At 42.9% G+C, this 24,044-nt stretch overlaps 2 protein-coding genes across 4 annotated transcripts in view; both read left to right on the top strand.

Moving 5' to 3' along the window:
• The window catches only part of HIPK1 (homeodomain interacting protein kinase 1), a 58,099-nt gene extending 39,183 nt beyond the window's left edge, over nt 1-18,916 (top strand). Inside the window, exons 9-16 of one of the 3 annotated variants that reach the window (XM_040230991.1) lie at nt 3,950-4,071; nt 5,012-5,146; nt 7,714-7,853; nt 8,254-8,436; nt 8,914-9,120; nt 10,749-10,990; nt 12,974-13,104; nt 14,181-18,916. In XM_040230991.1, the coding sequence (XP_040086925.1) occupies nt 3,950-4,071; nt 5,012-5,146; nt 7,714-7,853; nt 8,254-8,436; nt 8,914-9,120; nt 10,749-10,990; nt 12,974-13,104; nt 14,181-14,669 (1,649 nt within the window). In that variant the 3' untranslated portion in view covers nt 14,670-18,916. The other 2 variants (XM_040230990.1, XM_040230992.1) reach the window with 2 other exon arrangements.
• OLFML3 (olfactomedin like 3) lies at nt 14,880-23,521 on the top strand. The gene is made up of 3 exons (XM_040230993.1): nt 14,880-20,728; nt 21,640-21,925; nt 22,234-23,521. The coding sequence occupies exons 1-3, from the start codon at nt 20,615-20,617 to the stop codon at nt 23,052-23,054; spliced, it is 1,221 nt and encodes a 406-aa protein (XP_040086927.1). The 5' UTR covers nt 14,880-20,614; the 3' UTR covers nt 23,055-23,521.
• Nucleotides 23,522-24,044: the final 523 nt, after the last annotated feature.

Below are 24,044 nucleotides of genomic sequence, written 5' to 3'. Positions count from 1 at the left end.
GTTCTGTGAAGACCTCCAAGACTTTTTAGAACTAACACCCAAAAAAGATGTCCTTTTCATTATAGGGGACTGGAATGCAAAAGTAGGAAGTCAAGAAACACCTGGAGTAACAGGCAAATTTGGCCTTGGAATACGGAATGAAGCAAGGCAAAGGCTAATAGAGTTTTGCCAAGAGAACACACTGGTCATAGCAAACACCCTCTTCCAACAACACAAGAGAAGACTCTACACATGGACATCACCAGATGGTCAACATTGAAATCAGATTGATTATATTCTTTGCAGTCAAAGATGGAAAAGCTCTATACAGTCAGCAAAAACAAGACCGGAAGCTGACTGTGGCTCAGAGCATGAACTCCTTATTGCCAAATTCAGACTGAAATTGAAGAAAGTAGGGAAAACCACTAGACCATTCAGGTATGACTTCAATCAAATCCCTTATGATTATACAGTGGAAGTGAGAAATAGATTTAAGGGCCTAGATCTGATAGATAGAGTGCCTGATGAACTATGGACTGAGGTTCATGGCATTGTACAGGAGACAGGGATCAAGACCATCCCCATGGAGAAGAAATGCAAAAAAGCAAAATGTCTATCTGAGGAGGCCTTCCAAATAGCTGTGAAAAAGAAGAGAGGTGAAAAGCAAAGGAGAAAAGGAAAGATATAAGCATCTGAATGCAGAGTTCCAAAGAATAGCAAGGAGAGATAAGAAAGCCTTCCTCAGCGATCAATGCAAAGAAATAGAGGAAAACAACAGAATGGGAAAGACTAGAGATCTCTTCAAGAAAATTAGAGATAACCAAGGGAACATTTCATGCAAAGATGGGCTCGATAAAGGACAGAAATGATATGGACCTAACAGAAGCAGAAGATATTAAGAAGAGGTGGCAAGAATACACAGAACTGTACAAAAAAGATCTTCATGACCAAGATAATCACAATGGTGTGATCACTCACCTAGAGCCAGACATCCTGGAATGTGAAGTCAAGTGGGCCTTAGAAAGCATCACTACAAACAAAGCTAGTGGAGGTGATGGAATTCCAGTGGAGCTATTTCAAATCCTGAAAGATGATGCTGTGAAAGTGCTGCACTCAATATGCCAGCAAATTTGGAAAACTCAACAGTGGCCACAAGACTGGAAAAGGTCTGTTTTCAATCCCAAAGAAAGGCAATGCCAAAGAATGCTCAAACTACCACACAATTGCACTCATCTCACACACTAGTAAAGTAATGCTCAAAATTCTCCAAGCCAGGCTTCAGCAATACGTGAACCGTGAACGTCCAGGTGTTCAAGCTGGTTTTAGAAAAGGCAGGGGAACCAGAGATCAAATTGCCAACATCTGCTGGATCATGGAAAAAGCAAGAGAGTTCCAGAAAAACATCTATTTCTGCTTCATTGACTTTGCCAAAGCCTTTGACTGTGTGGATCACAATAAACTGTGGAAAATTCTGAAAGAGATGGGAATACCAGACCACCTGACCTGCCTCTTGAGAAACCTGTATGCAGGTCAGGAAGGAACAGTTAGAACTGAACATGAAACAACAGACTGGTTCCAAATAGGAAAAGGAGTACATCAAGGCTGTATATTGTCACCCTGCTTATTTAACTTCTATGCAGAATACATCATGAGAAACGCTGGGCTGGAGGAAGCACCAGCTGGAATCAAGATTGCCGGGAGAAATATCAATCACCTCAGATATGCAGATGACACCACCCTTATGGCAGAAAGTGAAGAGGAGCTAAAAAGCCTCTTGATGAAAGTGAAAGAGGAGAGTGAGAAAGTTGGCTTAAAGCTCAACATTCAGAAAACGAAGATCATGGCATCTGGTCCCATCACTTCATGGGAAATAGATGGGGAAACAGTGCAAACAGTGTCAGACTTTATTTTTTTGGGCTCCAAAATCACTGCAGATGGTGATTGCAGCCATGAAATTAAAAGACACTTACTCCTTGGAAGAAAAGTTATGACCAACCTAGACAGCATGTTGAAAAACAGAGACATTACTTTGCCGACTAAGGTCCATCTAGTCAAGGCTATGGTTTTTCCAGTAGTCATGTATGGATGTGAGAGTTGGACTGTGAAGAAAGCTGAGCACCGAAGAATTGATGGCTTTTGAACTGTGGTGTTGGAGAAGGCTCTTGAGAGTCCCTTGCACTGCAAGGAGATCCAAACAGTCCATTCTGAAGATCAGCCCTGGGATTTCTTTGGAAGTGAAGTGAAGTGAAGTGAAGTGAAGTGGCTCAGTCATGTCCGACTCTTTGCGACCTCATGGACTGTAGCCTACCAGGCTCCTCCGTCCCTGGGATTCTCCAAGCAGGAATACTGGAGTGGGTTGCCATTTCCTTCTCCAGGAGATCTTCCCAACCCAGGGATCGAACCTGGGTCTCCCGTATTGCAGGCAGACGCTTTACCATCTGAGTCACCAGGGAAGGACTGATGCTAAAGCTGAAACTCCAGTACTTTGGCCACCTCATGCAAAGAGTTGACTCATTGGAAAAGACTCTGATGCTGGGAGGGATTGGGGGCGGAAAGAGGAGGGGATGACAGAGGTTGAGATGGCTGGATGGCATCACTGACTTGATGGACGTGAGTCTGAGTGAACTCCAGGAGTTGGTGATGGACAGGGAAGCCTGGCGTGCTGTGATTCATGGGGTCGCAAAGAGTCGGACACGACTGAGCAACTGAACTGAACTGAAACTGAACTGAGCATTTTTTAAAAAGTTATTATCACAGTATTCTAATTCTTATTTTACTAGTCTCTCTTACTTTGTACATTTCTGGATTATGTTTTCCTAAATGACAGTTAGTTACTAAGTTACTTGAACTATGAAATGGAAAATTCCCAGAAGCAACATATTAGAGTTTATGAGTTGTGCTCATTTGATACCTCCATAGTAAGTTTCAAGAGAAACTAGTTGGTGATAGCCCAGAAAGTGTCACTGACAGAGTATTCTAATTAAAATGGCTGTATCCTCTCTTTTAACAAAAATGCAAGCTTCAGTCAATTAGAGGCATAATAGAAGCTTAAATTCTCTACATAGAAAGCTTTGACAGGATAGATTTAAAAGAAAGCTTTGAAGGTTCTTTTCTCAAGTGTTAGTAAAAGGGGAAGCTATCTTGAGCCTCCTTTTTCCCCAGAATGAGATACTCCTGATTTGTAGGAAACATTTCTTCAGCATGTGTGCCCAGAGGATAATGAGTAAAACAGTAATGAGATACGGTCATTGTTTTAAAGGCAACAAAAGAGTCTTCTTAGAAAGCTATTAGTGATGAGAGCAGATTTCTAAAATAAGTACTGAAAAATATTTCTGTAAACCACATGTCTACTTTTAAAATACTTTTGTCCTAGGTATAATTCCTTCAGTTCACGTAATAGTTAAGGATAAAATATATGACTAATTTGTGACTAGGTTATATATTTTTGAGGAGTTGAGTAAAAACATCCCCTTAAAATATTCTAAACAAGAAGATGACTGAGATAATAAATTATTGAGCTTTTTATAATGTTCCTTATCTAACTAAAAGTTATGAAGTCTTTGCTTTTAATAGATTATATTTTTTTAAATGCTCAAGTGTTTTTCTGTCTTTAGTAGATTAAAAGGTGAATGTAGCTTACGAAGCAAAGTTGTTTATTTTTGCCTCTACTGTTAATGGGAGTGGAATGAGTGTAATGTTTTAAGCTTTGTTGGATAAAAAAAGTTTTAGAATTTCCTGAAACTAGCCCTCCCCCATCAAGCATGTTTCTGTTGATCTAACCTGAAGGGAATCAAGTCTCCATTTTCTTAACTTCTCAGACTTTGGTGAAACTCCTTTGTTTGAAGCGTCTAGAATGAAAACCTGGGTGGTGGATTATTTGAACTGAAAAGCTAAAAACCAAAAAGCCCCCAAACAGGTAGTACCCCCCAGACCTAGCAAAGCAATATAATTGTGATGTTGCTTTTTACAGCTGGACTGCAAGCAACAACAAAACACTCGGGATTCCCTGTGAGGATGGATAATGCAGTGCCAATTGTCCCCCAGGCACCAGCTGCTCAGCCACTACAGATACAGTCGGGGGTTCTCACACAGGTAAGAGCCAGAGCAGCTTGGACACTCAATAGTGCCGAAGTTCCCTGAAGCACTGTTGAGAATCAGATATTTGGTCCTAGAAAATGAAATTTGCTTTGACCATAAGATCTTTCTTGGTCATATTCAGTGGACTTAGGAACCTCTATAATGGAATGATGTACTCATTCCTAATGCTGTTGCAGCTCTACCATGGTCTTCCTTATACTTGGAGACTTAAATAGCCAGACTTTGAGAAATCATCCCGAGTAAATTTAATTTTGTAGGATGAAGTTAATCTTTTATTTAGATGCTTTTAAAGTACAACATGTAATTTTAACACTTGAATTCTAAACGTAAAAGGTTTCCCTTTTGCTCTCTTAGTGTCCCCTTTACTCTTTGAGAATTTCATCACAGTTGAGAGGTTGGATCATATCAGGATATCTCTTCAAGTAATACATCCCTTCATTCCTTGTGTTTAAGTGGAAAGTTTTAAAACTATATACCTGCCATGCAAAATGCAACTAAGGTGATCAAGAAACTCATGAAATATTCCTGTAAACAACAGATACTGTATTTTAAATTCTGTGTGTAAATGTTTGTGGTCCACGACATATAGCAAATCCTGAAATCCAAAACCCTCATTGTGAGCAGGAAGAGGAGAAATCTTAATACATGCTGTTGTTAACTGAGTTTTTTAGTAACTCAGTTTCCTGATCCTCTGAATCTGGTCCAAGAAGGATTCCTATATATTTCTTTTTGCTTTAGGCCATTGACATTTGACCTAGTTGGCCAATGCTGTGCGGAGTTGGAGGGGAAAGTTGTGTTTGGTACATGAATTTTAAGTGATGTGAAACTACTGCATATTGTTGGTAATAACTTGGTGGGGGGGATGAAAACCCTTCTGAATCCAGATTACCTGCCTCGGTGTTTGTTTCACTCACCTGCCTAATCTACATTTCAGGGAAGCTGTACACCACTAATGGTAGCAACTCTCCACCCTCAAGTAGCCACCATCACACCGCAGTATGCGGTGCCCTTTACTCTGAGCTGCGCAGCCGGCCGGCCGGCGCTGGTTGAACAGACTGCCGCTGTACTGGTAATTCCCCTCACTTGATTGTGTTACTAACGGAGTTTCTTTGGTTTCTTTCTTATTTTTAATTTTTCCTGTTTGTTTTTGTTCTGTTTTTTTCTGGTTTTCTCATTTTTCCAAAAAAATGTTTTTAACTTAGTCTTTGCAGAGGGCATGGAAGCATGTGCCATCTTGTGGCTGTGTTCTTGCTGCATCTTTAATGTCTCATTGTTTTCCTCCCTGACATTTGCTGAAGCACTCACTGTTTGACTCTGGTGTTCAGTGTGACTCTGGAAGAGTCAGATCCTTTGGTTCTTCTTTGCCAGCCTAGTGTGATGAAAGCTCTTGGTGTAGCCTCAGAAGAGCTTCAGCACTACTATCTGTTCTCTGCCCTATCTTTTACCTTCTGAACCTTAAGAATGAAGGAGGTGGCCTTTAGTTTGCCTCTGCTGCAGGTACCTGGATGGCCAAAATTTGAACTCTTTGGCAAGTTAGCTTCCTTCCTTTACCTACTGTTTCAAGCTTCTAAACATTTTGTGCATTAGAAATGTTTAAAATTCTCTTAATTTATTCATTAGTTGGTATTAACTTTCCCTCCATGAACCTATGAAGATAACTCTTTGGCACTCATGATCAGTGGCAGCTTATATCTTCCATTTAAACATGTTCCCCTTACAGCCTTTTTAGATCATATTTCATTTGTTGGTTGAAATAAAAAGTGAACTCATTTATAGGGAAATAAATTATTTTACAAATAGGTCTTTATACCAAGGTGAAAATATGATTGAAAAACTTTATGTAAGAATAATATCTTTGTTATCAAAAGTCATGGAGAAAAGTTATTAAATACAGCATCAAATGTAGTAGTATGGGTCTTAGAAATTAGTTCTATCTCAGATAGAACTTTGAGGTATATTTCAACATTTGGAACCCTAACAGTGATTTTTGGATGTGTTTTGGTTTTGGGGGGGGAGTTAGAATTATTTATTTGATGTCCAGCATTTTATTATTTAAAAATTAAAATCAGATAAGCATTTGAAAACCTATTTGATACTGTTGAATCCTGATATTTCGCCATCCTTCAAAGTGGCTTTAAATTTCTTTTGTTGTTTCTCAAGGACTCATGTGAGTGAAAAACACTTTCAGAATACATATTTTGGTTGCTGGGGTTTGTTTAGTTTCCAGTTTAAAAGTCTGTCACCGCCAAAATAATTCCATCATAAGCATAAATGCTGAGTATAAGGGAGTCAGATGAATTTCCAACTTGGAGTGATCCAAGCCACTGGTTTTAACTTGCACACCTCTAGTTTTGAGGTTGGGAATGGTAGTTGACACTTCTCCTTTGCTGCTTCTCTTAAGTTTGCACTAGTCATTTGCTAAGCTTTGCATATTTTTGCTCTTCCTCTGTCAAAACAGTTCGTCGCTTGGAACGCCAGATTTCTGCCTCACGTTGACATGTCATTTCTTGCTCTGTATTAAACTACATGCTTTGTCTTGTGCAGGTGTTGGCTTATGGAAAGACGCATGGTGTGACTTAACATACTTCTCTTATTTTCTGTTTTGTTTTGTTTTGAATTCTGCTTATGGTAGCAGACATGTTTGCAGTTTCTCTGATTTGAAGGCTTCTTGTTTGGAACCGGTATTTGTAACAAGTGGATCTGTTACTTGCAGAAATATTTTTAAAACAGTGTGTTGATGGCCTTGCAGTTTGAAATTCAAGAAACAGAACAATATGTACTCAGGCATTGTAGGTGACTCTGCTGTAGAATTCAGGTTTAAAAAGCAGACTTTCAAATCTGTTCCCCTTTTCTAAGGAAATGCCACAATTTTCATAAGAAGTACAGAAAACATATTTGTTGATATCTATTGCAAGTGGCATGGCTTGCTAAAAACTACAAATAATGTATTTTGTTTCAGTGATTAGTTTTTATGTCGAGTTAGGAAACTACTAAATACAAAATATGGTACACTGCATCTATTTCTTAAATATTTTTTATTGCCTTTAAAAAATTCTATCACATGACTATAAATGATGTTAGTTTTCTCTTGCTGGCATAAGCTTGTTTGCCAAAGGATTTTGGCCTTTGGTCATCCACATCTGGCTCCATTTTCCAAGTACTACAGTTTTAAAAAGGAACAATTCTTCTCTTTGTTTTATGGGTCGAATTGACCTGATATCTTTTATCTGATTGGCACTCACACTTTTAAATTCTTATTTTTAATCTCAAGGGAGTTGTCTTAACTCTTTCTAGGGACATTTTTAGACCCTTTGCAAAAATATTACTTTGGCATTTAACAGGAGCTTACCTCTTTACTCTGCAGTGCAGTAGAAACTCTTAACCACAGGGATCTGCCTTTCTTTAATACCCTGGTGATCAGGTTATGGAGGTGGCCAAGAGAAAGCAGTGCATTCTTTTTTCCCTGTGTATGAGACTTGTAACCTTGAGCCCCTCTGACCTTCCTTTTTTAATCTCTGCAAGTTAACAATCTACAAGGAACTTCTTTTAAGATATGAATTTTTCTTTCATCTAAAAAAAAAGAAAAAGCCAAGAATGAGTCAAGTCTGGATCTTTTTGTGTGTTTCCTTACAGCAGGCTTGGCCTGGAGGAACCCAACAAATTCTCCTGCCTTCCACTTGGCAACAGTTGCCTGGGGTAGCTCTACACAACTCTGTCCAGCCCACTGCAGTGATCCCAGAGGCCATGGGCAGCGGCCAGCAGCTCACAGACTGGAGGCAAGTGCCCTGTGTTCCTTTCTGGGAGATTTACAAGGGCAGATCCTTTAGGGAAGGGGCACTTGAAGATTTGGTGAGACAGGAAGAATATAAAGGAAAGATTTATCTCTCTGAAACCCTTGAAGAAAAGAATCCATTATCAGGCTAGGAGATGGAGTTACAAGAAAACTTCGAATACAGGGAAACATTAGGTTCTAAGTTCAGGAATTGATTTCTTCAGATTTAAAGGAAGTCTTATACAATTAGAAACCATACAGTGAAAACCCCCAAAGCTTTATAATCCAGGTGCCCAGCCTTAAATAAAAACTATTTATTTGGTTGTTTTCATTGCTTTTTGTACCTGTTTGGTCCTAATTTCTGAGTGTTTGCAGCATTCACGCTTCTCTTTCTGTCGCTACAGGAGTGCCCACTCTCATGGCAACCAGTACAGCACTATCATGCAGCAGCCATCCTTGCTGACGAACCATGTGACTTTGGCCACTGCTCAGCCCCTTAATGTTGGCGTTGCCCATGTTGTCAGACAACAACAATCCAGTTCCCTCCCTTCAAAGAAGAATAAGCAGTCTGCTCCAGTCTCTTCTAAGTAAGTCTCTGTTAGGGCTGATAGTTAAACTGCCAGTTTGAGAGAAATGTTGCCTGGCATTTAGAGTGTGGAGTATAGACACTTGTGGTATGAAGCAGCAAGAAGCTGCCAAATGGAAAAGAGCTAACCTTTGGGCATGCACACAGAACAGTGGTGTCCTGGTGACACTAATCATTTCTTTCTGCTTCTACTTTGAATCCAGCCTGATTTTGGCTGATGTTTTATTTTTTTGCCCACTTAACAGAGTGAAATTTAACCACAGGGTAAAAAGGCATACAAAAATAAAAATCTATATTCTAATTTTGGTGTTCTTGCCCCTGGAAACTCTGGCTAGAGCAGTTAGTTTAGAACTTTTATAGTTAAATATATTGGCTTAATGATTTGGTAAAAAGAAATCAAAGAGTTCTGGGGTAAAGTTATCTATTACAGTTTGGGGGACCAAGCCTGAATGATCTTTCTGATGACTTTTTGTTGCAGGTCCTCTCTGGATGTTCTGCCATCTCAAGTCTATTCTCTGGTTGGGAGCAGCCCCCTCCGTACCACGTCTTCTTATAATTCCCTAGTTCCTGTTCAGGATCAGCATCAGCCAATCATCATTCCAGATACTCCCAGCCCTGCTGTGAGTGTCATCACCATCCGCAGCGACACTGATGAGGAAGAGGACAACAAATACAAACCCAATAGGTAGGACAGGTGAAAGTTCCCCTGGCTCTCTGGCTCCTGCTCTTGGTCTTAGTCTATTGGCTTCAGACTAGTGGCTGTGAAAGGAAGGACTGAAAAGGACTATTTTGGAAGCATGGCCTTTCGTGAGTGAGCCGGAACACTGACGTTTCCGTCACTGAACACTGTCAGGTTTTCTTTAATATTACTTACGTTCATCAGTTAAGTCATTCGTTCAGACACATTTGATGGTTACTCGGGCTACTCTGGCTTAGAACGCACATTATATACTATAGACATGATCCTCTGGTTTTAAGGAACTTCAGAGTCTGAAAACAGATACTGTAACAGAATTATATAAACAACAGTTGATTGGAACAAGTTGGAAGATACGAGATTATTTGAAATTCGTGTAATTTTTTATGTAAACAGACCTCTTTGGAAGAGGTAGAGCTTTAAGTAGGGCTGCCTTCTTTCCCCCAACTGCTACATGATCATTCAGCTTAAGAGTTTAAGTACCAGATTGTTTCCTTTTATCTCAACATCTTAATCCGGGTTTAATTGAGCAGTGAACTAAGAGAGTGGATACATTTAAGGACTGTGATACATACCTCTCTTGGTCTGAGCATAGTCAGTTGCCTTGATTGTTCTGTGTTCTTTTTCATTGGGTTTTTGGTGTTTGGCATATAGAAGAGGTGATAACTAAGTTTTGAGAGTGGTCATTGAACTGATTTGGGGAAGAAAAAAGTAAATTTTCCACTGAGGAACATACTAATGACAAAAATTATATAACCAGCAGGATTGCTTTGACTGGAGCAGAGCCTATTTAAAATTAAGGAAAAAGTAAAAGTAGTAAGGTAGGGATCAGTTTGTGAAGAAACTTTTTTAGAAAACACCTATAGTAGTTAGATAGAGTAAGGAACTGCTTATAGTCTAGCTGCTGCTGCTGCTGCTAAGTCACTTCAGTCGTGTCCGACTCTGTGTGACCTCATGGAGGGCAGCCCACCAGGCTCCCCTGTCCCTTGGATTCTCCAGGCAAGAACACTGGAGTGGGTTGTCATTTCCTTCTCCAGTGCATGAAAGTAAAAAGTGAAAGTGAAGTCGCTCAGTCATGTCCGATTCTTAGTGACCCCATAGACTGCACCCTACCAGGTGCTTCCCTCCATGGATTTTCCAGGCAGGAGTACTGGAGTGGGGTGCCATTGCCTTATAGCAGGGTGATATGAAAAAAAGGTGGTGTTTGAAGAATACTGTTGAAATTACTGTGAATAGGAATGGCTAAGAGGCAACATAGAATAGTTGTTAAAAGTGTGTACTTTGGAGTCACTCTGTCCTGAATCTGAATCCTATCTTCACCACATACCACTTGTGTGACTGCAGTCAAGTTTCTTAATCTCCCTCTGCCTCAGTTTCCTTCTCTGCAAAACACGGATCAAGTACCTGCTTCCTGGAAGTGTTGTGAGGATTCAATGAGATACATGTAGAGTGTAAGAATAGTGCTTGACGCATAAAAAGTACTCAGAAATTTGTTGCCACTACTGTTAATTATTACTATCACGATTATCATCATTGCTGTTACGGGAGGACTGGAGACTAGCAAAGAAACATTGCTATAAGAAGGTTGAATTTTCATGTATTTTTCTTCTCCTCAGCTCTGGCCTGAAGGCAAGGTCTAATGTCATCAGTTACGTCACTGTCAATGATTCTCCAGACTCTGACTCTTCTTTGAGCAGCCCGTACTCCACTGAGACCCTGAGTGCTCTCCGGGGCAATAGTGGGCCCCTTCCGGAGGGGCCTGGCAGAGTCGTGGGAGAGGGTCCTGGCACCCGCACCATCATTGTACCTCCACTGAAAACTCAGCTTGGTGACTGCACTGCAGCAACCCAGGCCTCAGGTGAGTATTGTCATAGCTGGAATTGAATTATCCTTTAATGTGTGTATCCTTAGTACACACATCCCTGTTCGATCCCTGGGTTCGGAAGATCCCCTGGAGAGGGAAACGGCAACCCACTCCAGTATTCTGCCTGGGAAATCCCAGGGACAGAAGTCCATAGGACACGACTGAACGACTAAACAACAACGACAACTTGTGCCAGTGGTACAGTCTCGTGCTATAGATTTTCCTAAAAGTTACCTAATTCAGGAATTAGTTCCTTGTAATGGGAAATTATTTTTTGCCATCAATTTTTATCTTGTGTTCATTTTGCTTGGACTAATATAAGAATAAGCGTGTAGTCTCAGAAATGTACTCACTGCTGATGGAAGAAGGTAGATAAGATGTGTTGGGTGGCATGGAGAATTAGCAGGCAGTTTTTGGTGGGGATTTTTTTGCCACAGGTGATTCAAATTTGACAGTCCAGAAATAGGATAATATTGAATACTGATAATATTAAAAATGATTACAAAAGTTGTTTTGGAAAGCAGTAGGTACTTTAGATCTTTTCTTACCCAGTGGCATAGCAGTGATGCTTTTATGGGTTGTATTATCAACTGAATTACCTCCATCTTTTTTTGTTCTGTGAGATGCTGGGGTTAGGCTTCCTGGTTTAGTTATTGGGTAACGAAATGCAAACTGTAATAACAACTCCCAGTTTTCCTGGCTTAACATGATAGAAATTTTCTCCTTATTCACATGAGTTCCCAGTGCTCCTGGTTGGTAGGCCTGCAGAAGGTTAGGGATCAGAGCCTTGGAATCCTCAGTATCCAGTTGGAAGGAAGAAGGAAGTATGGAGTGGGCACACACAGTTGTAACCTCTTTAGCCCTGGAAATAGTGAAAACTCATCACATGGCCCCACCTAGAAGCAAGGGGGCCCAGAAAACATAGTCCTTGTCTAGGCAGCTCTTTTTCAGTGGCAACTTTATACTCTCTTTATAGAGAGGCTTGTGAATTTTTGGCATCAATATAGCCATCCCTTCCATACTTTTATAACTTAGTATTTTACTGTGAATTATAATACTACCAGAGACATAAGCAGGGTTCTAGTTTGAGTGTGGTTCTTCTCCTCAGAAATAGCTGTCCACTGCAGACAGGGCAAAACTTTCTGATGCCAAGCTGTGCTAAGTTGCTTCAGTCATGTCTGACTCTGCAACCCTATGGACTATAGCCCACCAGGCTCCTCTGTCCATGGGATTCTCCAGGCAAGAATACTGGAGTGGGTTGCCATTTCCTCCTCCAAGGGATCTTTCCGACCCAGGGATCGAACCTAGGACTCCTGCATTGGCAAGTGTATTCTTTACCACTAAGCCACTGGGAAATCCCTGAGCAGCATTACTAGGAGCTCTGTCCTGTACTGGGTCCAAAGGAAATAGCATGCTCCACCAGTCACTGAATACATGCTCCGGTTTTCCTCATGAGGCCACAGAAGGAAGCAAAATTTTGAAAACTGATTATGCTTATATTCAGCTGTAGTTTCTTAGAATTTCAAGACAGTGAATGCCCAACAAGATACAATCTTGTCTTCCTTTAAACCCCTTTGACACCTTAATGTTCTGAAGTATTACCAGTATCTTAGTTTCACATTGTCATTTCTGTTCTTGTTTAATTCCTTCATACATAAAACCCTAGGCTTCTTGGGAGCAGGGTCTGTTCTTACTTGCATTTATATTTCTAATACCACCTTAACACATTACTGGAGATCAGATACCATTTACTGAAGTGACCCTTCTGAGGACCCTCTTGGAGCTCTATAGGAAGACAAAAAGGGATAACATAGTTTTTGTTCCTCTGGTGTAAATATAATTGAGGAAATAAGATATACATGAAACCTTAACTCTTGCAAACCTCATACAGATTAATGTGCTGGCATGTGAGGTTTAGCTCAGTGATACTGAGCCCATGTCAGCTCATAACTAAGGCCTGACTGACTCTTTTTTTAGGTCTCCTGAGTAGTAAGACCAAGCCAGTGGCTTCAGTGAGTGGGCAGTCATCTGGATGCTGTATCACCCCCACAGGGTACCGAGCTCAACGCGGGGGGACCAGCGCAGCGCAGCCACTCAACCTTAGCCAGGTAAGCGCTAGGGGCTGCTGCTTTCTGTTTGGGACCCCCCTTATTGTTGCTTTCTGGAGAAGCCCGCTTCTGGCTGGGTTGCTGAATAAAGCCAAATGAAGCACCTTTTGTGTTAAACAGCTTGGTGTTCATGGCCCGCATCGTATCTGCATGTGCCGTGTCTCTCTATTCCCTCTGTGAGTGTGTTCAGAGTATACGATCCAGGTTTTCCATCAGACCTTCCAAGTCTGTCCTGGATAATTAGAGAAATGCCTGGAATTTAGAAAGCACCAAGGATGCTTTAGTCCATGCCTAGTTCTGCACCACCACCAGCATTGAGACCAGATTCTCTTCTTTTATCACCTGGGTCATAAATAACTTGAGCCTCATTCTGTTTACTTGAAGCAAGGGACAGGGAAAAGCTGTCTATACACTTAATCTACTGGTTCTAGCCTTACATGTTGCTCGAGTCTGGGATTCGGGCCTCTTTTCCCCGCATCTGATCTTTTGATGGGTGAGGAGGGTCCCTACTCTATTTGTGTTCACTTTTTCCTCAGCTAAAATTCTGGTGCTTGTATGAAAGCTATTAGCAGTGAGAAAGTGTAACTGAGTGTGTAACTGTGGGTTTGTGTGCACGTGTGTGTGTGAGAAGAGAGAGAGAGCACATGCAGGTGCAGATGTACGTTCGAGTTAGTGCATGTGTTTTAGGCACCAGAGTTCAAGAGGGATGTGAAGAACTTAGAGGAGAACAAAAGAAACAATGGCAAGGAAGAGAGGTTAGGGAAGATTCAAAGTCACTGACGCCAGAATAGGGTGAGTTGAGCTGACAGTTACTCGCTTGTAGGAGTGGGTAACCCCTGTGAACTCTTTATTTGCCCCTTTCCTCTGTCATACTGGAGAGCAAACTGCTGCTGTTTGGGCTGGGTTAGGATCTGTTCTGCCAGGAGGCAGAGGGATGGATGGCTGCCTTCTGACAGCATTTTCAGTCTGGGAGTTCTGTGCTCTGGCAGCCCAAAGCAGTTTATGTTAGAACCTCAACTCTCAAAATTGGCCATTAGTGACCTCAAGATTCCTCACTCCCTTCTTCCTCCTTCCAGAACCAGCAGTCATCATCAGCTCCAACCTCGCAGGAGAGAAGCAGCAACCCTGCCCCCCGCAGGCAGCAGGCATTTGTGGCCCCGCTCTCCCAAGCCCCCTACGCCTTCCAGCATGGCAGCCCACTACACTCGACGGGGCACCCTCACCTGGCCCCAGCCCCTGCTCACCTGCCGAGCCAGCCTCATCTGTATACGTATGCTGCCCCCACCTCTGCGGCTGCATTGGGCTCCACCACCTCCATTGCTCATCTCTTCTCCCCGCAGGGCTCCTCAAGGCACGCTGCAGCCTATGCCACCCATCCGAGCACTCTGGTGCACCAGGTCCCTGTCAGTGTTGGGCCCAGTCTCCTCACTTCTGCTAGCGTGGCCCCTGCTCAGTACCAACACCAGTTTGCCACCCAGTCTTACATTGGGTCTTCCCGAGGCTCAACCATTTACACTGGATACCCACTGAGTCCTACCAAGATCAGCCAGTATTCTTACTTGTAGTTGGTGAGCATAAGGGAGGGGAGGGGTCCGAGTTCTTAATGGGCTGTCACGAGCCCCTCCCTTACCCTCTCCTGAAACTCATTAGCCAGCAACTTGCTCCACAGGGGCCCACTGAAGCAGAAGGCTTTTCTCTGGGGACCCTGTCTCAGTATTGACTGCATTGTTGTAGTCTCCCAAAGTCTGCCCTGTTTTTAATTCTTTATTTTTGTGACAGCATTTTTGGTATTTGGAAGAGTTCAGATGCCCGTTGTCTGCAGTTTCCAAGGAAGAGAGATCATTCTGAAGTTACCTTTGAAAAACATTTTCCCTCTCTGACTTGATTTCTATAAATGCTTTTAAAAACAAGTGAAGTATCTCTTTATTTAACTTTATTTTATTGTAATTCCTGGTCAGAGGAAACATGCTGATAGGAGGACTTGAAATCTGGTAACAAGTAAGGAAAGGAAAACCATTACTTTCTGCTTGTTTAAAAATCAAGACTTAATTGCTTCTCTTAAGAGCAGCTTGCACAAGTCTGTATTTTACTGTCTCGCATTTCTCAGAATTTTACCTTTGCTAATGGGACATTTAAGCTTACAGTGTTTTAGTTTTGTTTTCATGTCATGTTATATTTAGTGGGAAATTTTTATTTTTGCAAAACTGGTTACATACTACTCTGTTACTATTGGGATTCTCTCAGTTGCTCCTGTGTTTATTATAAAGTAGTGTTAAAAAAGGCAGCTCACCATTTGCTGGTAACTTAGTGTGAGAGAATCCATACCTACCAAGAAAGCACCGGGTGTTCTTTTTAAATGAAGCCCTGTGCATTCTTTTTAAATTATTTTTAAAAAGTCTTTCTCTGATTCAGCTTCAATTTTATTCTTGGAAAAGCCATTAAGGTGGTTATTATTGTATGGTGGTGGTTGTTTTATTATATGCAAGCTCTTTTTGTATTAGGCGATACTAGCATTGATGAGCTTTGCCTGAAGATTAGTATGAATTTTCAATAATACACCTCTTTCTCTCTTTGCCTCATCTCTCCCTTTGTTCTATGTGATTTATTTGGGGAGAAAGCTAAAGGATCTGAAATCAGATAAGAACGTTGTGTATAGCTTTTATATTTAAAAGTAGCTTTCTTTGTATGCCAGCAGCAAATTGAATGCTCTCTTACTAAGACTTATATAATAAGTGCATGTAGGAATTGCAAAAAATATTTTAAAAATTTATTACTGAATTTAAAAATATTTTAGAAGTTTTGTAATGGTGGTGTTTTAATATTTTGCATAATTAAATATGTACATACTGATTAGAAGACTATAACAAGCAATTTTTCCTGCTAACCCAAAATGTTATTTGTAATCAAATGTGTAGTGATTACACTTGAATTGTGTATTTAGTGTGTATCTGATCCTCCAGTGTTACCCCGGAGATAAAATTGATGTCTCCATTGTATTTAAACCAAAATGAACTGATACTTGTTGGAATGTATGTGAACTAACTGCGATTATAATAGAGCATATTACTGTAGTGCTGAGTGAGCAGGGGCATTGCCTGCAAGGAGAGGAGACCCTTGGAATTGTTTTGCACAGGTGTGTCTGGTGAGGAGTTGTTCAGTGTGTGTCTCTTCCTTCCCTTTCTCCTCCTTCCCTTATTGTAGTGCCTTATATGATAATGTAGTGGTTCATAGAGTTTACAGTGAGCTTGCCTTAGGACGGACCAGCAAGCCCCCGTGGACCCAAAGCTGTTCACTGGGATTTATCAGAACAGGATTAGTAGCTGTGTTGTGTATATGCATTGTTCTCAGTTTCCCTGCCAACATTGGAAAATAAAAACAGCAGCTTCTCTTTTTCACCACCACCTCTACCCTTTTCTGTTTTGGATTCTCAGCTGTGTTCTCACAGAAGCATTTTCCCCATGTGGCTCTCTCACTGTGCATTGCTACCTTGCTTCTGTGAGAATTTAGGAAGCAGGTGAGAGGAGTCAAGTCAATATTAAATATGCATTCCCCCCGCCCTGTTTTTTTAAGTATGTGCAATCACTTTTAGATGATTGATTTTTTCCTTTTCCCATGTGGCAGTCCTTCCTGTGAATAGTCAACATTCCTAGCAAAATATTTGCTTGTTGAAAAAAACACGTAACAGATGTGTTTATACCAAAGAGCCTGTTGTATTGCTTACCATGTCCCCAATACTATGAGGAGGAGTTTTGTGATGCCGCTGGTGACCAGGAACTCACAGAAAGGTTTCTTAACCGGTGAAGAATATTAAGAAGGAACCAAAGCCTGTTGAGTCATTGGGCTTCTGAGGTTTCTTTTTAACAACTTCTGTATTCTTGGGGCCCTTCAAACTGTGAAATTGTCCTTGTACTCTCAGCTCCTGCACGGATCTGGGTCAAGAAGAGGGTACTGGGGATGGCAAAGTTCCTGCCCGTAAAAGATTTGGGGGAAGAAGGTTAACCCTAAGATGTGGATGTGTTCCATCTGAACTGAAGGTTATAGATTTGAGGGATACGTCTAGGACTGGTTCTTTGTAGAGATGGTGTCAAGGAGGTGCAGGATGGAGATGGGAGATTTCATGGGACCTGGTCAGCAAGCTCTGTACCAGGTTGAACACCGAGGAGCTGTCAAGGTATTTGGAATTTCTTCATTGGAAGGAGGAAGGGCTTTCAGGATGGGGCAGATAGTCAGAACAGCCTACCAGGAACATGTTGATGTTTTTCTACTTTCTTTTCATCATTATATTGAGGTCTCTTTTCAGCACTGTATTGGTCAAGATACCCAAGCAGTTTGTACAGTTTCTGTCACTAGTATTATACAGTTTTCTGTGTCAGCGTGGGTGATCTTTGTGTCTCTTTTTGCCAAACACATTCTCATTTTCTTGCTGAAAGGCAGATCTATGGAAGCTTTTTTTGTTCCTTATCTTTCCTCTACAAGGGATAAGTTTTGTTTTTGTAAGAAATGAGATGCAGGAGGGGGAAAAACCACAAAACACTCCACTCCTGCGCCCCCCCACCCCCCACCTTCAGTCTAGTAAGTGGATACCACTTAAGGTAGGAGTCTTCATGGGGAGAAGACAATAATACTCAGAGCTTATATTGTTATCATAGTCACCTTACTAGCAGTGTGTGGCTTTAAGAATTTTAGAGATCTTGAGTTTTAATTTGGCAAATTGGCATTTCAGATTTACCAAGATGAAAATGCATCTGTGTCTGCTGAATGCGTATGTGCTCAATGTGGCTTAGATTCTGTCTCTGGGGCTTAACATTGCTAGCCCTGACAGGATGAGGGAAGCCCCTTGAATAAAGTGAGCAGCTGGTCCAGGTCACAGAGGCCTCACCTCAGGCTTAAAAGGCTTAAGGTTTTAAGTCCTCTCAGAACTTGTATTTCCAGCTTCCCCACTTCAGGGGTGAGAGAGAAAGTGGGAAGGTGCAGCCACTCTAGGCTCATCAGGACACTTGATCACTCCAGAGTTGGTCAGTGCTCAGCTAAAACCCCAGCCCCAGGAATGAGAACACCATTTAAACAGTTCTGGCCATCCATCGTCCTCCACTGGAGGGGCTAGCTTGACTGCCCTTAGCCAGGCAAGTGCAGTAATGTGTGTTTTATTCAGCATTATTACGCAGAAACCCACTGGTTAGGATGGTTTGTTTTAGGATAGGAAATGAAATTGCTTCTCAGTGACAGGAATGACCCAAGCCTGCTTCCTATTTCGATTTTGTTTTAAACTGATGGATGGTGCAGCATGTCTACATGGTTGTTTGTTGCTAAACTTTATATAATGTGTGGTTTTGATTCAGCTTGAAAAATAATCTCACTACATGTAGCAGTACATTTATGTACATTATATGTAACGTTAGTATTTCTGCTTTGAATCCTTGAAATTGCAATGAAATTCCAACTTTATTAAAAATGTATTTGATATGGTAGTTATTGTGTGCGATTTAAACTTTTTTTGCTTTCTCCCTTTTCTGGTTGTGCGCTTCCTTTTACAGCAAGCCTCTAGAAACAGTTTCTGAGAATTACTGAGCTATGTTTGTAACGCAGATGTACTTAGGGAGTATGTAAAATAATCATTTTAACAAAAAAAATAGATATTTAAAATTTAATACTAACTACGGGAAAAGGGTCCATTGTGTAAAACATAGTTTATCTTTGGATTCAATGTTTGTCTTTGGTTTTACAAAGTAGCTTGTATTTTCAGTATTTTCTACATAATATGGTAAAATGTAGAGCAATTGCAATGCATCAATAAAATGGGTAAATTTTCTGATTCATGTGACTGGTTTTGACTTGGGTTACAAAGGGTGCAAAGAGGATCAACAATGGCATCTTTGGAGTGGCTGAATATGTTGCATCTGAAGACTGGTAGAATGTTAGAGACAAGTTCCTTCTTCATACAAATCTCCACAGCAGAAATGACTAGGGCCTGACAGGGGACATTTCCCCAGAATGGAGTGTCCAGGGCCCTAACTTAAGAGCATCTGGATCTAGCCCTTTGGAAAAGGCAGAAACTTCTGACTCTCATTAATGAAACTGCTTCCTAGCATGTTCCACCAAACATTTAAAGTACCAAAATGAAAATAAGAATTAACCACAAGATGATACTATTTTCCCCTCCTTTCAAGCTGTACTGTTAGAAGACTAGTTTTTGTCTGTTTTTTAGAGGAGAATTTCTGATCAGATTTCTCATGATTAAAATGAATAAAATTTCTCCTGATTTGTCTAGATTCATCACCGTGGGTCTCTGAATACATGCTATGTTCATTTGACTTCTTTTGATGTATGTGTTTCAAGACAAGTCTATCTTACAGTGGCCATTAATTCATTTGGGGCTCCTGCAGTCATAGTCGGAATATAGAAATGAGAAAACAGAAACGCCCTTTGGAGCCATAACCAAGAGAAATTATCAATAGTCTGTTCTCTCCCATTACTAGGGAAGTCAGAGTACATTTATTTTAATTTAGACTACAAACAAATTTCTCATATTTTTCCCCCTAAATGAGTGAAATTATTGTGAACTCACTGAACACTCCCTAGTTTTGGTAAGATAATATTCTAGGAGCTTTCAGGCAAAGGGGAATATAGAATGACTCTGCTGTCAGGCTGTCTTCCAGATAATCAAGAATTAATTTACTAATTTTTCAATGACCTGTTTTGGGTTTTTTTGTTTCTTTAGTTTTAATCTCAGTTACATTGTCTTTCTTAGGCTAAATCAAAGAGAGGCTCCTTAAGTAATTGGATAGTCTGTGGGGAAAGGTGCATTTTAATCATGAAAACCCTTGTAAATTCAGTCTGCTTGGCTTGCCTTGTGGAAAATTTTCCACTGGAGGTGAAGTCTAAGCCTTGGTTTTCCTGTTAATTCTGAGATGACACCGGGTGTTTAGCACAAGGTGGCGCCAGGGAGCTGTAGAGGAAGGTACTACAGACGTGAGCACTATGGCCTTTTTTTCCCATCTCTTCCCCTCAGACCTCATCTCCACTGCTTCCAACTTCCACCAAAGGCAGAAAACAATCCATGCTATTATTGCTGGGAAAGGAAGGGTAAATGAAGAATGTTTCTGAAGTCAGCGTCGGAAGCATTCTAAAGCAGAAATAAGAGTTTATTGAGTTTTCTCTGGGGTTTCTGCCTCCCCCTGCTAGCTCCTTTTCCTGGATGACTGCCCAGAAGGCCTTTGCCCTAGGTTTCCAGTCCCCGTCTCCTCTCCTGGGGAGCCTGCAGCCTAGGCAGGAAGTGGTTAAAGCTTCTGGCTGCTCTGCAATAGGGCCATCTGTGTTTGATCAATCCAGGCGGAAAGGAGGGGGCGGGGGCCTTAAAGAGACTGAAAGCATTCCAGAGTAGTGAGAGAGACCAGAGATGGAGGAGAGAAGGCACCGCCCCCACCCCGCCTCCAAAGCTAACCCGCCGGCTTGAGTGGAAGAGGCCGACCGCACACACGACTACACACTCTGGCCCTACTATTCCACTGCCATGGGGCCCCGCACTCCGCTCCAGATCTTGTTCCTTTTGTCATGGTTGGGACCCCTTCAAGGACAGCAGCACCACCTTGTGGAATATATGGAACGCCGATTAGCTGCCTTAGAGGTAAGTGACTCTTCTGGCCCAGCCCGGAAGGATTCCATATCTTCTAAGTTGATTCATCCAGTTTGTCAGGGACCTGGGGATGGATGACAAATTAGGCTCTGTAAGTACCTACAGAAAACTCCCATCTTTTAATAAGAGGAGTCTCAGAATTCCAAGTCTCCCTCTTTCCCCACATCCATAGAATGCAGTTCATGTGTGCTCAGACTTGTCCGACTCTTGAGACCCCATGAACTGGCTCCTCTGTCCATGGGATTCTTAAGAATACTGGAATGGGTTGCCATTTCCTCCTCCAGGGGATCTTCCAGACCCAGGGATTGAACCCCAGTCTTCTGCATCTCCTGCATTGCAGGCAAATTCTTTACCACTGAGCCACCAGGGAAGCCAGCATCCATAGTGCAGTTCTAAAGCAAACTGACCTCTGTGTTTCACCCCTGGGATTAAATGGGATAGGGGAACAGAGTGGAAGTGAGAGCTAGGACTGCCAGGATTTCAAAAGGAGCTGATGGTTCTATTAAAAGTTGGCTGTTCTCAAGAGAATCTGCAACTTTCTATTTAATGGCTTGGAGCCTGTAGCGTCCTAATTCCTAAGAGGGGGAATAGCATAATGGAGCAGAGATCCCTTCTCACCCTCATGCACTTAGACTGCCCTAGAGGCTCAGATGATTTGGTGGCACTGCTCACAGAGAGCAGGCCAGAGGATGCAGTCAGGATAGGGGCCTGCATGGGTCTTAGCCCGGCTCTTTGCACATTTAGCATCTTGAACATTTTGTTTCCTTTCTGTGGGGATTGTGGGGAATGCTGATGCCTGGCTGAGTTTGTGCCTTTTTCCATTCCTGACTCCCTGCTCGGGCCTCTTCCTGCCTGGGAGTTGTGACCCTGCAGCCCTCCTTCCTGCTGCCCCATCCCTTCAGGAACGGCTGGCCCAGTGCCAGGACCAGAGTAGTCGGCATGCTGCTGAACTGCGGGACTTCAAGAACAAGATGCTGCCGCTGTTGGAGGTGGCCGAGAAGGAACGGGAGGCACTCAGAACCGAAGCTGACACCATCTCCGGCAGAGTAGACCGTCTGGAGCGGGAGGTGGACTATCTGGAGACCCAGAATCCAGCCCTGCCATGTGTAGAGGTTGATGAGAAGGTGACCGGAGGCCCTGGAACCAAAGGCAAGGGCAGAAGAAATGAGAAGTATGATATGATAACAGGTAAGCAATCTGAAACAGACCCCTGTGTTCTTCCTTGAGTCTTTCCCTTTTTTCTCCTTATCCCAGTCTATTTGGCTCTATCTTCTGGAGTCTCTTTTAGGGAAATCTCTGTAATATCAGGTTCATTAAGGAGAGTTTCTGGGGACCCAGGCCTCTGGTGCCCTTTTTCCCAATCTTCCATAGAGTAGAGGCATCCACTGGGCAAATGCCTGCTCTTGTCCAAACTGCCCACCCAGGGAGGTTCCTGCAGTGAGCATCTAACTCTTGCTTGTATTTCCTTGTTCTGTGTTTTTCTCTTTTCCCATGAGACTGTGGCTACACGATCTCTCAGGTGAGATCAATGAAGATCCTGAAGCGGTTTGGTGGCCCAGCCGGTCTATGGACAAAGGATCCACTGGGCCCAGCAGAGAAGATCTACGTGTTAGATGGCACCCAGAATGACACAGCCTTTGTCTTCCCAAGACTGCGGGACTTCACCCTTGCCATGGCCGCCCGGAAGGCTTCCCGGGTCCGGGTGCCCTTCCCCTGGGTAGGCACGGGCCAGCTGGTATATGGTGGCTTTCTGTATTATGCCCGGAGGCCCCCCGGAGAGCCTGGAGGGGGCGGTGAGTTGCAGAACACTTTGCAGCTCATCAAGTTCCACCTGGCGAACCGGACAGTGGCGGACAGTTCAGTGTTCCCAGCAGAGGGTTTGATCCCCCCGTACGGGCTGACGGCAGACACGTACATAGACCTGGCTGCTGACGAGGAGGGCCTTTGGGCTGTCTATGCCACCCGGGAGGATGACAGGCACTTGTGTCTGGCCAAGTTAGACCCACAGACACTGGACACAGAACAGCAGTGGGATACCCCATGTCCCCGAGAGAATGCCGAGGCCGCCTTTGTCATCTGTGGGACCCTCTACGTCGTCTATAATACCCGCCCTGCCAGTCGTGCTCGCGTCCAGTGCTCCTTTGACGCCAGCGGCACCCTGACCCCTGAAAGGGCAGCACTCCCTTATTTCCCCCGCCGATATGGTGCCCATGCCAGCCTGCGCTATAACCCCCGTGAGCGCCAGCTCTACGCCTGGGATGATGGCTACCAGATTGTCTACAAGCTGGAGATGAGGAAGAAAGAGGAAGAAGTTTGAGGGAGCTGGTCTTATTTTTTTGAATTTCTTTCACCTCCATACATTTATATCCTAAGTTTCCTGCTCTTCATTCTCCAGATGTGGGCAAGTTGTGATTCAAATCTCATGTTTTTAATCCATGGAAGCTAAATTCTCCTGGCCCCATGCATTTCACATGGGACTCCAGATCTTAAGGAATCCTTTCCGAGCTAAAAGAAAGCCCCAAATGTTCACTCCTCTGCTGCCCCATGTAAACAAATTACAAGCCAGTGAAAGAAGACCCCGTTCCAGAGCTCTGACCTTTAAATACATGGGGGCAACCCCAATGATCAGGCAACAGAATGTTTCTGGCTTCAGTGGGAGTCAGGGGAGAGACGGTGAGGAGGAGACTTCTAGCTCTGCCCTCTCTCCCTTTCCCTTCAGTGCCCTAGAGAATGGGACTCCTTCTGTACTGCAGACTTTTGCATTAAAAGGAAAATCCACTGCTCCTCGCCTGTGTGTGTTTGGGGTAGCCCTTGCATCAGATTTCTCCCCGTGATCGTCCATTTTCTCCGCCACATAGCCACTCCTTAAGCCACATTAGGGCCTTGGATAGGCTCCCAGGTCAAGGCAGAGGGGCTTCTCTAGTTACAGACTTCATCGGGAGGCGCCTGGGGAGGCGGGGTATCTGCCACTTAGGGAGGTTGGGCAAAAGGCTTCCCTCCACACCCACCGTTGTCCACACCAGCCTTCCCAGAACCCCAAATGGCACTGTGCCTGTGGCCATGGGACTGGGGCCCAGGGGCAGAGCTTCCAATTCCAATTCTCTGAGGTTTTGAAGCAGAAAATGGATTTTAGTCACACTGCAGTCGAACGTGGGAACTAGAGCCCTGAATATACGCATGTGTTCAGTAAGAACTGTCTCACTTCTGAAGTGGACTCTGCGCCGCCCCTTACACTGAAGCCCGCTCCCATCTCTAGCATGGGGCTCACCCCCAGGGCCAGGTTGCTCAATTGCACTCTTGGTCTGCA

This window comes from Oryx dammah, unplaced genomic scaffold (assembly GCF_014754425.2).
Source record: "Oryx dammah isolate SB20612 unplaced genomic scaffold, SCBI_Odam_1.1 HiC_scaffold_28, whole genome shotgun sequence".
Taxonomy (NCBI): domain Eukaryota; kingdom Metazoa; phylum Chordata; class Mammalia; order Artiodactyla; family Bovidae; genus Oryx; species Oryx dammah.
This window is presented reverse-complemented; position numbering and strand designations above follow the sequence as displayed.